Source organism: Sinocyclocheilus grahami, unplaced genomic scaffold (genome assembly GCF_001515645.1).
Source record: "Sinocyclocheilus grahami isolate Dianchi unplaced genomic scaffold, SAMN03320097.WGS_v1.1 scaffold333.1, whole genome shotgun sequence".
Classification (NCBI taxonomy): Eukaryota; Metazoa; Chordata; class Actinopteri; order Cypriniformes; family Cyprinidae; genus Sinocyclocheilus; species Sinocyclocheilus grahami.
In genome coordinates this window covers 528,150-545,491 of record NW_015505512.1, presented here as the reverse complement: position 1 = coordinate 545,491, position 17,342 = coordinate 528,150, and the positions used below count along the sequence as shown (strand labels likewise).

General features: G+C 38.0%; 2 protein-coding genes across 2 annotated transcripts in view; both read right to left on the bottom strand.

Annotated features, from left to right (window-relative positions):
• Positions 1 to 367: 367 nt before the first annotated feature.
• LOC107602717 (PDZ domain-containing protein GIPC1-like) lies at positions 368 to 7,314 on the bottom strand. Its single transcript, XM_016295287.1, has 7 exons — positions 7,087 to 7,314; positions 5,799 to 6,237; positions 5,535 to 5,720; positions 4,683 to 4,863; positions 4,491 to 4,597; positions 2,304 to 2,385; positions 368 to 2,224 (listed from the first exon to the last, which is right to left on the bottom strand). Exons 2-7 carry the CDS (start codon positions 6,096 to 6,098, stop codon positions 2,073 to 2,075), a joined length of 1,008 nt encoding a protein of 335 aa, XP_016150773.1. The 5' UTR covers positions 6,099 to 6,237; positions 7,087 to 7,314; the 3' UTR covers positions 368 to 2,072.
• A 4,945-nt stretch (positions 7,315 to 12,259) lies between these two features.
• Positions 12,260 to 17,342, bottom strand: part of LOC107602716 (dnaJ homolog subfamily B member 1-like) — a 6,480-nt gene continuing 1,397 nt past the window's right edge. Inside the window, exons 2-3 of the mRNA XM_016295286.1 lie at positions 15,685 to 16,250; positions 12,260 to 13,199 (exon numbers count right to left, since the gene is read on the bottom strand). Of these exons, the coding sequence (XP_016150772.1) occupies positions 12,969 to 13,199; positions 15,685 to 16,250 (797 nt within the window). The 3' untranslated portion in view covers positions 12,260 to 12,968. The remainder of the gene's footprint in view (positions 13,200 to 15,684; positions 16,251 to 17,342) is intronic.

The window sequence follows — 17,342 nt, the reverse complement described above, 5'->3', positions numbered from 1 at the left end:
AGAAAGCAAATGCTTTCCAAATGCTGCAGGGACATTTACGCAAAGTAACTTATACAGAAAACTCCACATATAGCCACATGAGTGGAAAAAATTGCAAAAATGTGTGTTTCTAACAGGCTAACTTACAAATACTATACCAAATCACTCTTAAATCATATTTTCAGTGCAGGTCACTTGTTCCCTTATATGTCCACAATGGTAATGCAAAAGTAAAGAATGGAAATATGCCCTTGGTGAGGTTGTTCAGCCAAGGAGAACGAACCCAATGTTTCAATGAACAACCGTAAGAAGGAAACACCTACTGCTTTCCAGACCATAAAAACAAAACCAAACATCTCATTTTGTTTGTTTTAATATTGTTGAGAAATCTAACAAATAACAATTTGGTGCAATAGTATTTCTGTTAATGAAAAAACAACAACAACACATATAACAGACTTATATCATAATTATTGCCATTTGAAGGTAGTCTGAGACAGAGTAACATGAGGCCATCAAAACCATTACTTCATCAGTGTAAACAATTCATTCTTAAAAACAACGCTTATCTAAATGTGTTCAAAAAGCGTCTAATTAAAAAAAGTGTCCAAAGTAAATCAACGACAAGAGAGCTGTTTAAGCTACACTGATAGCTTTACAGTATGTAAAAGTAACACCAAAACATTTTTTTTTTTCCTTTTACATTTTTGATCTGGGTCCTTTAAACATTAACCTACATCTTCCATAAGACAAGACGCCCGACTAAATAATAAAAAAAAGAAATATAAAGTTGAAAGTTTTAACCATCACATGATCAGTACTTTACATTTCAAACATGCTCTGACTTTACAGATGTGAAATACTACAGTGTTGAACTGCCTGGTTAAAAGAGTAATAATCAGCTCTGAGTTCCACTAACTCAACATGTGCTCAGTGTAAGACGCCTGTGTTTGGTCATATTTGCAGTAATATTGTCAGTATCTTGGAAATGCTCACTGGACTGGTGGTTGTATAGCTTTTTTTGTAAACACATCAACACTATATACACTCAAATCAATACCATACAATCAATACCATCAGTGCTTTAATATTAACTTGTAAGTAGGGCTGGGCAATATATATATTTTTTTTTCCCAAAAGCCATGTTTTGCATGTGTGTGCATATGTATACACACAACATGGATTTTCAAATCTGAAATGAAACTAAGCCCAACTTTTAAGCCCTTCATACCTCCTCCACTATTCCTTTAAAGGATAATTACTGTAACAGGTGAAACACTATCTGTAATACTTCATGATATTTCTTAATACTGATTTTACTGATAAAAAAAGAAAAAGATTTCCTTGTGTTTGGCATTATGCAGTAGTTTACCACACTACTAAAATGAAAACGGATGGTCTATTTCTTTCCAATTTCTTTTACTCTTTTAAAATAAGAGCTAAGCCACAGAACTGGAAATGTAAAGCACTAGAGGTCATTTAGAAACGGTTCACTGCAACAGCTTCAAAGCCACTTGAAATCCTTTGTATAATAGAGAACAAGAGTACATAACAAGACAGCACATGCTTTAGGGAATCATTATAGTGTTGATAAGACAAATGGTCCATGATTCTGCCATGGGACGGGTCAGATCCACACCGCAGAGGTCACTACAGTGCAAACCAGCATTGCCTTGATCTCTGCACTGCGTGTTCTGTGCCTTACCGTGCGATTTATACAGCGTCGGGCAACACAGTGCAAGTGAAAGTCACAGTATGCAACAGAGTAACCTCACAGGGATACCAAACACGGGCCCTGGAGTAAACACCTTGCAAATTCAATGAGTCTCAGCATCTTTTGCTAAATATCCTACTAAATAAGACATATCATTTAAGTGATTAGGCTCAACCTAGTCAAATCTGAATACAATTTTAAAATGCATTCAATGTAGTGTCTTCATAACATTTGCATAACATAAAAAAAAAGTGGAGTTAAAGGCCTACATACAAGTGTTTCCAGCGTTCTTAAAAGCATCCCAGCATATGATCCCAAAATCAACAAAAATAAAACTCAATAGTGTTCCTAGAATTACCACTTTTAGCTATTTCTAAAATTACACCCGACCGACCTTTGCATCGCCGATGGCACCCCACACATCAAACACAAACTCATCTGGAAATGCAAAATCACCCAGAGTCTCATCCAAAGCTTCGGCAAATTCATCCGGGTTCTTTTTGTCCTTGCCGAGCTCCACCATCGTGGCAGCTGTAAATGAGTGTGGGAGTTAGAAACACCACTTAAAAAAAACAACTGTATCAAAACAGCAATATGCAGGGAAACATACCAAGTTCACTGTCTCTAATGCCCATGTAGCTCTCCAACAGATCATCGACTTTCTCGATAGCTTTTTCTTCAAATGCTGATGGCTGCAACACAAAGAATAAATGAAATATTACAGATTACCTCACTCTGATTAGATGATTGATTAGATGATTGTGCCATTGTGGTTGGTTGTCTGTGATATTTTTCTAAAATGATGTTGCAAACTGTACTGATTAGTCACCAGAATAATGTTATCTAGCTGGCATAGCACGAGGTAGCATAACACATAAGGTTTTGCCGAATTTGTAAAAATTGTGATAGACTTGAGAGCATCAGTAAAAATATTATAAACTACAAAACAATCTTTAACATCTCCATTACTGAGTACAAGTGTGTTTATGAATATATATATGGTGTATATATATATATGTGTATATGCGTATGTATATACACATGTATACATATATATGTATATATATATATATATATACTGCCATTGTGGTTGGTTGTCTGTGATATTTTTCTAAAATGATGTTGCAAACTGTACTGATTAGTCACCAGAATAATGTTATCTAGCTGGCATAGCACGAGGTAGCATAACACATAAGGTTTTGCCGAATTTGTAAAAATTGTGATAGACTTGAGAGCATCAGTAAAAATATTATAAACTACAAAACAATCTTTAACATCTCCATTACTGAGTACAAGTGTGTTTATGAATATATATATGGTGTATATATATATGTGTATGTGCGTATGTATATACACATGTATACATATATATGTATATATATATATATATATATACACACACACACAAACACAAGCACACATATATTTTTTTTGACTACAAGTGTATATATAATACTTATGAATATATTTATGAATATATGGAATCAAAATATAACCGTTTAATTTCCAGCTTCTTGCAATTTGTCTTTTAGTAAAGAAAAATCTTGTGAAGAAAATGCTTGTAAAAAAGTGATTTGATGCATTTTCATGCATAAAATGCAGGCAAAGATAAGAGATATTTAATTTAAAATAAGTAAATATCACTGTTTTTTTTTTAGATTTATTTTTTGGCGTTTTATGCCTTTTATTTAGATAGGACAGTGGGTCAACAGGAAGCGAAGTGGGTGAGAGAGAGGGGGGTGGGATTGGGAAAGGTCCGCGAGCCGGGACTCGAACTCGGAATGCCCGAAGCGTAACAGGACTACATGTCGGTGAGCTGCCCACGAGGCCATTGGCTCCGACAATCACTGTTGTTTTTAAAAAAAAAATTACTGATACATGTAAATGTAATTTCTATAATTTTTCTAGCCACGAATTCGAAATTCCCTAATATTTTAAGGTTTTCTATGACTGTGGGAACTGAAAATATGTATATTTTTCATTACTATATATTAGGGCTGTGATGATAAATCGATGCAGAATCGTGGATGGATTCTCAGATCTTCCGAATGCATCGTAGATTTGAACAGTAGATGGCGCTCTAATCTAGTTTTTATCCGCACTCTCAAATGCTCACGAAAAATAGTGCTAAAGAGCGCTTGTGCGTTTGGCCGAGTTATGCAATTTCACCTTGGCTCAAATATTTTTCATTACTATATATTAGGGCTGTGATGATAAATCGATGCAGAATCGTGGATGGATTCTCAGATCTTCCGAATGCATCGTAGATTTGAACAGTAGATGGCGCTCTAATCTAGTTTTTATCCGCACTCTCAAATGCTCACGAAAAATAGTGCTAAAGAGCGCTTGTGCGTTCGGCCGAGTTATGCAATTTCACCTTGGCTCAAAATGCTTTTATGATGCGAGATTAATGTAAACACAGCCCACTGTACCCACACTACCCTTGTAATTCGCTTCAACCTTTTCGAATTTTATAAATGATTATTTTAGGTTCAAGTGCGTGTAAGGATTTGGAACCAAGCAGAGTATGGCATGCAGCGCCATCTGCTGTTCAAGCGTACAGCCGCTTCTATGAGATCTAGGTTTTATTCATATCAATCACAATCCCATTATATTGTTACATGTGACAATATGCTGAATTGTGAAATACTGTATGTACTGAAGTGTGTATCATATTACAAGACAGCTAGACATGCCTAGACCTTTCCAATCACACAAATGAAAACACGTATCGTTTCCGCCAACTCATGAACTGAATTGACATGACTTCACCGTGCATTTAACCCGACGGTCTTACCAGTTCCTCTACGGTGGCTGGTCCTTTAGACCTCAGACGTAGAGTTCCTCTGCCCGTTCCTAACTGTGCAGAACCCGACCTGCTTCCCGACCGCTGACTGATCATGTCTTTAAAAAAAGGGTAGAAAAAAATCATCCTATCAGATTCACTGTGGCCATCAATGTCAGCTACAGGATATTCAAAAACACTTACCAAATGCCTTCAAAGGTTCCACCAGCTTCAGGAAAAATGTTTTCCCTTTAGGCAGTTCCTTCAGCATCTTGGCAACCTCATAATGGCGGCAGCCAATGAGTATCTGCCCGTTGATTGACTCGATCATGTCGCCCACGTTGATGACCTGGATCTGATGAATAATACTGCCTTCTCTTATTCTCTGCAAAGGAAACAGATGATTACAGCTTTGCAGCAGGCTGGGCGGTATGACTGGTCAAGATGAGGTTAAACTTATTATTAAGACGTGTTTGGTAGGTACAACGTGGTAGGGTGTATACTCTATACCAGGGGAGGCGAACTCCGGTCCTGGAGTTTTCTATTGTAATATATTTTAAAATGCAATTTATTCCTGTGATGACAAAGCTGAATTTTCAGCATCATTACTCCAGTCTTTAGTGTCACATGATCCTTCAGAAATCATTCTAGTATGATGATTTGCTGCTCCAGAAACATTTTTTATTATTATTATTACCAATGTTGAAATCAGATGTGCTGCTTAATATCTTTGTGGAGACTGTGATATTTGTTTTGCTGGATTCTTTGATGAACAGAAAGCTCAAAAGAACAGCATTAATTTGAAATTATATTTTTTGCAACATTAAAAATGTCTTTCCTGTCACCTTTGAACAATTTAATGCATCCTTGCTAAACAATAGTATTAATTTCTTGTAAAAAAAAAAAATACATTTTTTTTGACAGCATTGGAATATGTATTGAAAATGTACTCAAGCTGTAACATTAAAATTTGGTCGCATAGCAAACTCTTAGTTTTACCATGAAAATCATGAACGTACTTGCATCCGTAAAAAAATCCCAGGTCATTCCTCTCACCTTAATGAAAGCATAGCCAGCTCCATTATCAGTGATGGTGAGCCCCAGTGCATCCTCTCCTTTAAAGACATCCACCTCTTTTTTCTGGCCCTTCACATGAGCAAATATAAAGTCCTCTAGTCCGATCTGGCCACCCAAAAGTTTATCCATGTCCACTTTGTGAGTATTCAGTGTGCAAAACATCACCTGGCATAAGGACATAATCATTTAGTTAGTATAATCACCAAGGCCTGCTTTTATAAAACAAAGGGAAATCCCGCTCACATCTGTTGGAGGAATCCCAAAGGCCTCTCCTATCTTAGCGTAGAGCTCACGCACATTGCTGAAGCCCTCGATGCGACCCGTGGGGCTGCCGTGAGCCAGCTGGGTGTGGAAGATCAGGCGAGGTCGCAGGCTGGTGGGTGGAGGTGGTAGGCCCTCATGGGCAGCTCCTTCACCCAAGCTGACCCTGCCACCATCCAGGCCATCCAACCCTGGGACGTTCAGTCCAGCTCGGATGGGCTCGGCCTCCTCGTTCTCCACCAGTGGAGATGCCTTCTTTCTGCGTCCCAATCCAAGTGGCATTTTGGATGCTGCCGTCTTCGTTTCTTGTACAGGCACAATGTTTTGATACAAGAGGGGTCTGTGCAGCACCTTTAATAATGTGCCCAAATCAAAGTACAAAGTGTCTTGAGTTCAACCCATTCAAAGGAAATCTCCAGACCTGTGATACAAAGATGGACAAACAGCGATCAAAAAAGATACATTTGTAGCAAATTTAATAGACAAGCAAAGAAGATAAATAATAATAATTTAAACTTACAAGGAATTTAATTTGGGGGATATTATAAATCATTATAAATAAAGGACTAGTTGCATACAACCAAAAACAAGAAACAGTTAATTCAAAAGTAATATATTGTACATAATTCTAAATGTAATTTCTATAATTTTGCTAGCCTTGAATTCTACATTTCCTGATATTTCCAGGTTTTACATTACTATTTTTTTCATCATCACTTTTTTGATTTATAATAAGCTTTAATGCATAAATGTATCTTCCATCACTGAATTCAAAATACCCTGGTACTTCCATGTTTTCTATGACTGTGGGAACATATTTTAATGTGCATTTATATTTCCTACATTTCAAGCAATATAAATAAGTGCGAAATTTCATGGTCACTTCTATTAAATCTACGTTGCCATTCTCATACATTAACCACAATTAACAAACTGGGCAGGAAAAGGATGCATTTGTAATAAGGAATTTTATTTACATTTAAAATGATTTAATTTGGATAAAATTCAAAACACCAAAAATAAGAAGAAAACATTTGCTTCTGCCTTGTTTATTTACATAGTCATCCAGCATGCAAACTCGAACAGCAACCTGACTAAAAATGGCAAACTAAACTCAAATACCGACCACAGAAAAAGCACTTTTATGTGTTGAAGGTTCAGGATTAAAGCAGCCTGGCATGTTTCTATTCATAGACTGAAGCTAAAGCGGCTAACAGTGTATATATATAGAGTTAGCATGTTAGCATCGTCTGGACATCACGACACTTACCAAACTAACACTGACAGAGAGAAAACCATGAACCGCTGGGACGTCGGGCTTATAATCTATTCATTGTAAAAGATGACTGTTGAGGAGGGTTAAAGCGGGGGTTAGGGACTATGTTCTGGTAAGTGAGAGAAAGGCGGATAGCACATCACTCAACACAACCTGCAGTTCTTCCTCTACTGACTGAGAAACCAAACAGCAGCTCAAACACGCGCGCACTGCTGCCACCTACAGGAGCTGTAGGGGAAAGCGTTATAGGTTACCATGGCTGCGTTTCCCAGAAGCATCGTATGCCCAAGTAGATCGTAGACCCATTTGTCACCAATGGAGCTAAAATCAATTTAAGCTTACGACGCTTTTGGGAAACGCAGCCCATTGCTTAAAAAAAAAATTCTGCATTTCACATTAAAAAATGCAGCCATTTGAATAAAAAACTGCCCCCACAGCGCATCCAGTGAAGCCTTAGGGCCCCGGTCCCCAGTCCCCTCAGCAGATATCGCTCCTGGATGGCAAATCTGAAAAGTGAATACAACTTCAAATGAAAGTGTTGTTGTGGTACATAAAAATAAGATTACTGTTGCAATACTATTTATTTGATTTGTGTTCAACAAACATACAAGGTTCCCACATTTTTGGATCGATGAACTTCCATGATGTTTTTTTTGAAATTTTAGAATAATTTTTATAAAGATTGCTGGGCAGAATTCATATACCTAAATTGTTATTCTTATTTTAGATACTTAAAACATTCAACAGGTTTTGCACTCCTCACACAAAAAGCAATAGGCTACCATCTAGGGATAAAGAAATAGTTCACCCAGAAAGGAGTATTTGCTGAAAATTTGTTTCTTTAAAGATTTCGAGAATATGAGCATTACAACTTGCTCACCAATGGATCCTCTGCAGTGAATGGGTGCCGTCAGAATGAGAGTCCATACAGATGATAAAACATCACAGTATTCCACATGACTACAGTGCATTGATTATTGCCTTGTTAAGCAAAAAGCTGTGTTTGTAAGAAACAAATCTATCACTGAAGTAACTTTTAAACTGTCACTTCTGGCCATAATAAAACTTCTTCCAGTGAGAAGATCCATCCTCTTTTCCTCTCACATCAAAATCCACCAACATATTTGTTTAGAACTGCTTTTGCTCATAAACATACTTGATATGTGCATATTTCTCTCCTAATTCAGATGAGATGACTTACTGGAGAAAGCAATTTTATGTATAGACAACTCGTATTTTAGCGGGAAACATTTTAAAGTTAGAAACATCTTAAAGGGGTCATATGATGCGATTTCAAGTTTTCCTTTCTCTTTGGAGTGTTACAAGCTCTTGGTGCATAAAGAAGATCTGTAAAGTTGCAAAGACTAAAGTCTCAAATCCAAAGAGATATTCTTTATAAAAGTTCAGTCAGCCACACCTACCTAAAACGGCTCGTTCTAACACGCCCCCACATGTCTACCTCACTATGTGGGAAGATTTGCATAACGCCGCCCAAATGTTCACGCAAAGAAAGAAGGCGTAACTTTTATTCTCGCTGTAGTATTGTTGTTGCCGCCGCCATGTCGTGAAGGCGCTGTGTTTCGTTGTGAAAGCGAAACTACTTTGTTTGGCCTTCCAATAGAGGACACAACTAGAAATCAGTGGTTAAGTTGTATTTACAACACCGTTCCAGAACAGTTTAGCCCAAATATTCAGATGTGTGCAGCACATTTTATGGAGGACTGTTTCCTGTTAGAGTAGACTACAATGCCTGCTGTTCTGACTCACAGACTGTAAGTGCGTTGTTTTATATTTAAAGAATTTGCCACTGACGATTCAAATGTGAGTTTTGAGCAGTGTAGAGTAGCACTTGTTGTTTGTCATTTCTCCGATCACAAATGCAGACATGGTTTTATGTTTACGCGGCACGATGCAACGCAACGCGTAAAAACACAGTACAAGTTATTATAATGCGTAATTATGTCCCCATTGGATGCAACAAATGCCTCGTTTATAATGGGTTTTAATGTTTTTGTCTCGTCGCTCCGGCCGGACAGGGCATCACAGTATGGTAAGGGGCCTAACATTTCCGTCTCACGCTTGAGGTATTCGGCCAATCACAACGCACTGGACAGCTGGCCAATCAGAGCACACCTCGCTTTTCAGACCGATGAGCTTTGTAAAAATCGACGCGTTTCAGAAAGGCGGGGCATAGAGGAGAAACAATAATGTACAGTATGTGGAAAATAATGTTTTTTTAACCTTAAACCACATAAACACATTTCATTACACCAAATACACAAAATAATGTTCTTTTTAGCAGCATCATATGACCCCTTTAAAGATGGATTTGTTTCTTACAAACACACAGCTTTTTACTTCACATGATGTTAATTGATGGACTGGAGTCATGTGAATTATGGATTGTTTTTATCAGTTGTTTGGACTCTCATTCTGACGGCACCCATTCACTGCAGAGGATCCTTTGATGAGTAAGTGATGTAATGCTAAATTTCTCCAAATCTGTTCTGATGAAGAAACAAACTTATCTGCATCTCAGATGGCCTGAGGGTGAATAAATGTTCAGCTCATTTTCATTTTTGGGAGAACTATATTCCTTAAGCTCGTTCACAGAGAATAGAGAAGACAGAGGAACAGCTCAAGCATTTAAAGAGGTAGACGACAAAACTGCAGAGTGCACTTACAACAAATAGCACATTATCATCTATTGGTGTGGACATTAATATTCATTATAGTTCTTGATGTGAACGGGCCTTTGAACACATCAGTTGTGTAGAAATAGAAAAAAGTACAACTTTTCTAAATACTTACAACTCCTGTAGCGCTGACAATCACAATAACACTTTTCCATGATCATGTATGCATTCTTGCATACAAATACAGTAACAGACTTACTACAAGACAGCACTTGTAAAGCCTTTAATTGCAAGGAATAAAAAACAATTACGCATATGATAAAGAATTGTGAAGCATTTCACAAAAAAAATAGCCAATATCTTTTTACAGAAACGCACAAATTCCATAACGTTGTGAATTTCAAATAGCATGCTGATGATGCAGCAATAATGTGTGAGGTACTTTAAACTGTGCATATGTGCCATAGCAATCTGCATACGTTTGGCACAAATACTGTCATTCCTCATAAAATTACTTCTGGTAATGGCAGTTCTAAGATGCAAAATCCAATAAAGTCTATAAAATCGCCATTATCTCATCATTGTACATCATCTCAATATGTGCACTACAATAACAGCATAAATATGACTAAGTAAAATAAGAGTGTGTTTCCAGGGCCATGAAAGAATATTATGAATTCTTTTCAAGCTACATTTATTGCAAGCAAAAAAGGTTTAAGTTGTGTTTAATGTTTTATAGTGTAAATTCCCACAAATGAATGCTCCTTAGCAAATTAGAAGTCTTGAACGCTGAAGTGTGTAATTTTGCAGCAACTACACCCCATTTATGCTTTCCAAAACATCACCCATTAATAGTTAATTAAAGCTACATTCAGGAATTTTTAAACCTGAAATGTACTTGGCTGCAACAAACAAATAGAGGAGGGATGGTCTGAATGGAGCAGTTATGTGCTCAAAGACACAATGGCGACATGGAAATCACAGTAACCTATCATGGATCAATCCTAGCTGGAGAAAGCGAGTGTTGTCTGCACTTCAAATGTGCGGTCACATTTACCATTGCTCAGTGAATCTGCATGGTCGAAATCCAGTTTCTCCAACAGGAATCTATGCGTTTGGGAATTCCGTGTGAACGTTTCAGCGACGGTTTCAAAGCAGTCACAGAAATTCACTGAGTTCAGCCCAAGAAAGCTGCTTCATTTGAAAATCTGCGTGGGGAAAATGTTTGCCCCCACAGATTCCTATTCTCCTTATTTTTAACGTACGAGCTGATGCAGCCATTTAACTTGAATGTGCGAGGCATCCGTTGTCTTTCGCTTCCAGTCATTTTAATGAAAAAATTGCTCGCTATACTGCTTGACATCGCAAACAGGCATTTCTTATATTATTTTAATGTATTGTCATAATTATAAACACACTGGTTTGCAGCACAAGTAGTTTTATTGTACTTATAGACCTTGTAGCTTTCGCCCCTTTTCTGCACTGCGCTCGTTGTCTTGTCTTCCGTTTGTATTTCCACAGCGTTACCGTAAATTCACATGAATTTATAAATTAACCACTCGTTTAAAAATATTCCCAGTCTACTGACATTTATGTCAATCGCTTCAAACATTACAATGTTCATGATAACTTTTGTTAGCTCTGCATTAAGTAAACCCACCAGCTTATTAATCTTCAACAGTGATGCTATTGAGCTACCACAAAAATGGAAGTTCAAAATTCTAAAAACTAACATTCTAAAGATGGCTGCACACTTGCTTCTCTGACGCATAAGGTCTATTCCAAGCGGAAACCTTCCTGTCGCTCTCTTGAATCCGACATGGAAGTGACTTTAACTGCAATTCATCAACTGACTGCTAGAAGACATGTTCCAAAAGGGAGTCAATCCCGTAGACCCCCATGTTAAAATGGGCAACTTTACAGCAGAAAAAAAAAATACAACTGTGAGGGGGTGGATTTTTTTTTTTAATAACTCATCAGTTTACATTATAATAAAATTCTGCATAATTAAGGGCGTGGCCACTTGAGTGACAGGTGGATTGCCTGCTTATAGAGCTAGGCAGGCTTGGTTTCAGCAACTAGGCACCTCAGCTCCACTCACGTCCTGCCTCTTTGCCCATTTCCGATTATCCAGGAGTGACGTACTGCCAAGATGGCGACGGCCGGCTCCACCCACTTGGGGCTTCAAAAATGCTCTTCAGAAACCTATGAGTGACGTCACGGACACTACGCCTATGTCTATGGTCTATTCATCTAGTTATTTACCTATAGCGCCTAATGAATCGGAAATCTCGCACATTCATAGAAAATAGCTTACTTCAACATTGACAAATGAGGTGGATTGGAATGACTCCAATTCCCCAGTGAAATTGTATCACGCAATAGTAAATGTAACCACACTTTAACATGCTCTGGAAGCACTGTGATAATGCTCAGGAGCCCTTGTGAATTTCCTGGGCTCACTCTATGCAAAGAAACTCGGCTCCCCAGCAGCCCCGTCAATGGGATTTCACACACCCACAATCCCTAATGAATCGGAAATCTCGCACATTCATAGAAAATAGCTTACTTCAACATTGACAAATGAGGTGGATTGGAATGACTCCATTTCCCCAGTGAAATTGTATCACGCAATAGTAAATGTAACCACACTTTAACATGCTCTGGAAGCACTGTGATAATGCTCAGGAGCCCTTGTGAATTTCCTGGGCTCACTCTATGCAAAGAAACTCGGCTCCCCAGCAGCCCCGTCAATGGGATTTCACACACCCACAATCGCAATCACACAATCACACACACACACTTCTACAATTACTATTTGAGATCCTCAGAAATGTATAAAATCCTATTGTTCAGCATTGATATTACTGTTAAGTACAATGTTGACTGCTTAGACTAAAATTGGAATATTATTTTAATAAAAGAAAACAAAGGTTCAAGGGGAAAGAAACCTGAAGAAGCAAACAAGAGGATGACGGAGCATTTACTTGGAGGTACTGAAAAACTATGTGTGAAAGTCAATATATTACTTCTGAAATGTTTCACAGTGTTCTGTAAAAGTGCATTGCGATATAAGTAAGCGTGTATAAATAATCTGTTGGGAGTTCTATTGTGTTTCTCTGAGCTTGACTTTTGTGTATTTATCACTGATACTTTCAGCTGCAATAATATCTAGAAAATCAGAAGGGCCCAATCATAGGATCTGTGTGTTGAGAGTCTGTCCTCCAGCGGTTGCAACGCTCAAGGTGGTAGGATCTGAACCAGAGATTCACGGGCACTCGGTCCCAACTTGTCCGGAAATTTCACTGAGAACTCTAGCACCATGTCTCCTCTCTTTTCAGGACATTTGGACAGTGGCAGTCCTTCTCCCACTATCCTCTTCTTCATACCGGGTTTGATGACATCACGTGATGTCACTGTGACAGTTCTACCGTCCAAGGTGGGGGCGCTGATGGTGCAGCCGCATAGAGCCTGAGTAAGTGATGGTTAAGAGAGAATAACAGGATTAACAAGATTTCCTTATTTAACCCTAAGGCTACATGAATAACCAAAATAATATAAAAATCACTATACGCCATACTGCCATTTATCAAAGGCTGCGATTTAAATAAATAAATGCGTCGCCTGTTTCAGAGCGAATTGCGGCACTATGTTTGTTTACACGGGAGCAGCTCATTTCAGCATCTCAGAGCTAGATTCAGAGTAAATGCCACTCCACACAAACTCACCCCTGCTCTGAGTTTGGGTCGCTTATAACATGCAACTGGGAATGCAAGATGCATCAACCATCTTCCCAAACTTGTAAAGAGAAGCACTTACAAATCATCTGTTTTCAACTAAAGAGAACATTTATGAAGTGGTTTTCCACAAAAATAAAATACATATTTTATAATGAAAAACTTTTAAAATGACAGCTATAAATATTAGTATTTTAATTTTACAGTTTAAAATTTCTGCCCAGTAATATGCTAATTTTATTTAATTATGAAATATTACAATACCTATTATCAATAACTTTTTCCCCCCAAATCGTGCAGCCCTAATTTAACCTTTGTATTCTCATTAAAATACGTGAAAATAGCAGTATTTTTTTAGTGATATGCTAATAGCTAGATTCTATTTATACTATGTTAAAATAGCAGGATGTTCTGCTAATTACTCATTGCAAATAGTGGCAATTATCGGCACCTCAGCATTGTAATACATTATAAAACAGTATGCAATAATAACTTATTGAGTGTAAATTTTAATTCGAATTATTACATGGTGCCACCTTATTGGGACAAAAGCCCTCCCTACACCTACCCCATACTTTATTTTCAACTTTTTGATTATTTCCTTCATTTTTATTAAAAATAAATGCTTTTCTGATGAGATTTGATTTGAAATTTGAAAAGGGAGAAAAAAAATGTTTGCCAAAAGGCAGATTCAAATTAAATCAGTATCAACAAAATTCATCTTTGCAATCCAGACATAAGCTGCACCTGAATTGGCATTCAGATTTATTTACACACTGTTTCATTCAGGACATACAATGTAATAATAATGTATGCATTTAGCAGATGCTTTTATCCAAAGCGACTTGCAGTGCATTCAGGCTATAATTTTTTTTACCAGTATGCGTGTTCCCTGGGAATCGAACCCACGACCTTTTGCGCTGCTGACACAATGCTCTACCATGCATTTAACCTGCAGTTCCAAATGCATAAATAATGTTTTGATATATTAAACATAAAACGTTGAATACAGATATTTGAAATAAATAAAAAAATGAAAGATACTTTGAATGTGAAATTAAAACCGCCAGTAGGTGGCAGCAAGTCACTTTTAATAAGCGAGTCATTGCGACTGAACCAAATAATTTAAACGGTTGATTCATTCGGGAACAAAACGTTGTCATGTTACTCAATGACGCAAAACAGCGCTGTGGCTTTGTTTGGAATTATTTTTGTTGTCGAAATAGTGCAAAAACAGACAATATGGTGTCTAAAACGTAATTCTAGTTTATTGAACTGTTTTTAAAAAATCTATATCACATCTGTATATGGTAAGTTTTGGAGAAATAAAGGCACTCTTCGTGTGAAATTGATTAACTATATGAAGTGGTATAAATATACACATTTTCTGCCCCTATCTCTTGAATTTATGATCATTCTGAAAGTATTTTAATAGACTGAATTATGCAGTGAAAGAGCACACTGTAAATGCGCACGCGCACTAGACTTCACGTAATGCGTGCACTCTGTAGGTGTTTTGAATGTTTTTTTGCGTCGTGAGAATATTGAGCAAAATTGCTCACTTGTCATGGTGTTACTTAACTATATCATGTTATGAATAAACTAAACATTTTGAATTTTTACCTCAGTGTGTTTCTTCTGAGTTTATGTGTGCTGTTACGCTCGTTTGTTCTGAAGTCTCTCACAAAAGAGACAGAGTGAACCTCAACAGCACGGCGACCTTGATACCACAAATACACTATCCATTATCAATTGCTGTTTACATTGAATGTAGGCTAATAAAATTAGAAGAATAATTCTCGCGTTTCGATGCTTTGCTAGTTATTTTTTGTCACTTATGTTTTAATAACAAAATTTTATTTTAATAAATTATTATTTTTATTGAGAACATTAAAAAGGTAGTTCAACCTATACAGTCTATGAGCTCGACCTGTATTCTGCTACTGCGATTCTCTCTGATAACGCAGTAACTTACCGCGGGGAAGAAAAATCTTTGGTCTGTCCAATGATTGTAAAGTTATTAGGTCCGTCAGACTGAAGATATTTTAGCGGTAATGTGACCAAAAATATTGAAGACCCATCGAATCCGAATTTAAGACTTTTTAAGGACCCGCGGACACCCTGCATTGAACACTTTTCAAAAGCTTAACAAAAGTTCACTGGTATATATTAATGGATGTTACGTAATTTTATCTCAGCAGCAGACACTAGACACTCACCTCTCGGAGGGATATCCTTGCAGGGTAGATGATGTCAGAGCCGTCCCTCCTAAAAACCGGGTGAACCTTGTCCTTAACCACAAACACTATGTCGGCAGGGATGTTGGTGGGCGTCTCGTCTCCCTCTTTGGGAAAGGTAATCTTGGTCCCCTCCTTCCAGCCACGCTTGATGTCCACGGTGAGGATCTTGTCTTCGGTGCGCACGGTGCAGCCGTCCGGGTTCAGCCTCTTGCGAGAGATCTTCATCTTTTTTGTGCAACCAGAGAACACTTCTTCCAGACTCACTTTGAGCTCGTGCACTACTGGGGGATCTTTCTTCTTTACTCGGCCCCCGTGCACACCGCCTACCCGAGACTTGAAAGATCTGGGAAATCCACCCACTCCTCCCATTCCGAAGGCTGCAAAGGGGTCATCAATGTCCATGTCATCATCTGCGCCCCCAGCAGACGCAAAAAACTGATCGAACGGGCTACGGCCACCAAAGAACTCTGCAAACATGGCGTGAGGATCGCCGTGAAAAGTATAGCTAGGGCCATTGCAGCCACCTCCGGCGTGTCCCTTGAGCCCTGAGGGAGAAAGAAATGGTGTTTACGGAAAAACAGCAGATCAACATTTGGGAAAATATAAAAAGCAGCATATAGAAAGAGCAGAACCAGCTCACAGGAATGACCCAGTCACATGGTACAGTTTGAATTCCTAATCTGGAGATCAGAGGGGGTTTCATAAAGTCCCTCATCAATTCCACCCTACACGCTCCTGTGTTTGCAGCATCCAGAGAAAACTCAAACGGTCACAAAAGGACATCAGGCTTCACTCAAACAGAGACGCTAAAACTTTACTGCAACTGTGGGAGCTCACTTAATCCATACACGCCTCATTTAAAGCCCCAATATACTTCAAGCGAAATCCAAGAGCAAATGGGTGTGATGTAATTTCGAAAACAAATGTGGCCAAAATAGTGTTTGTTTGGAGTGGTGGTTTGAAACTTGCCAAAGCTAACTCTCTGGAAAACATTGCACCTTCTGGAAAACACTTTCAAATTGCCATTGGCACACAATGATTACAAAACAAGTGGGTGTTGGAAATCTTTTCAGGTTCATTTTGTCAACAATGGAGCCAGACTGCGACCTCCATATATTTGGAAATAAACCATATAGGTCCTTAAAACGAAGATACCAGAAGTTAAGAACCAGTATTTAAAATTCAATTGCCTTGAGTTACAGGCAAACTTTGGGGAAGAAATGTGAAAAGTGCTTTTCCCAATTTTTTTCCCCCACAATTGGCATATAATGCAACAAAAGTGGCTAAAGTCAATCAACAGATTTAACTAATAAAGTCCATCTTTCTAAAATAATTTCCCTCTCCTGCAATTCGCCTCCAAATCTCAGGTGAAAGGTCAAAATCTCATTTTGACTCCCCTCTACAAAATAGTTTAGCTATTGCTCCGGAAATATTCCTCAGTGGCATTCATATTTTTACCATACTTTGGCATAAAAAAATCAATTCCACCAGAGACCTCTGGCTTGAGTTAACACTGAATGACACAGCTGCTCTTTTCTGCTGTCATTTTTGCATAAAGTAAATATCATCAGCAGCATAGTACACACCTACTGTACTGTACGCAACTTAACTGCAAATCTATTTCTTTGCACTCATTT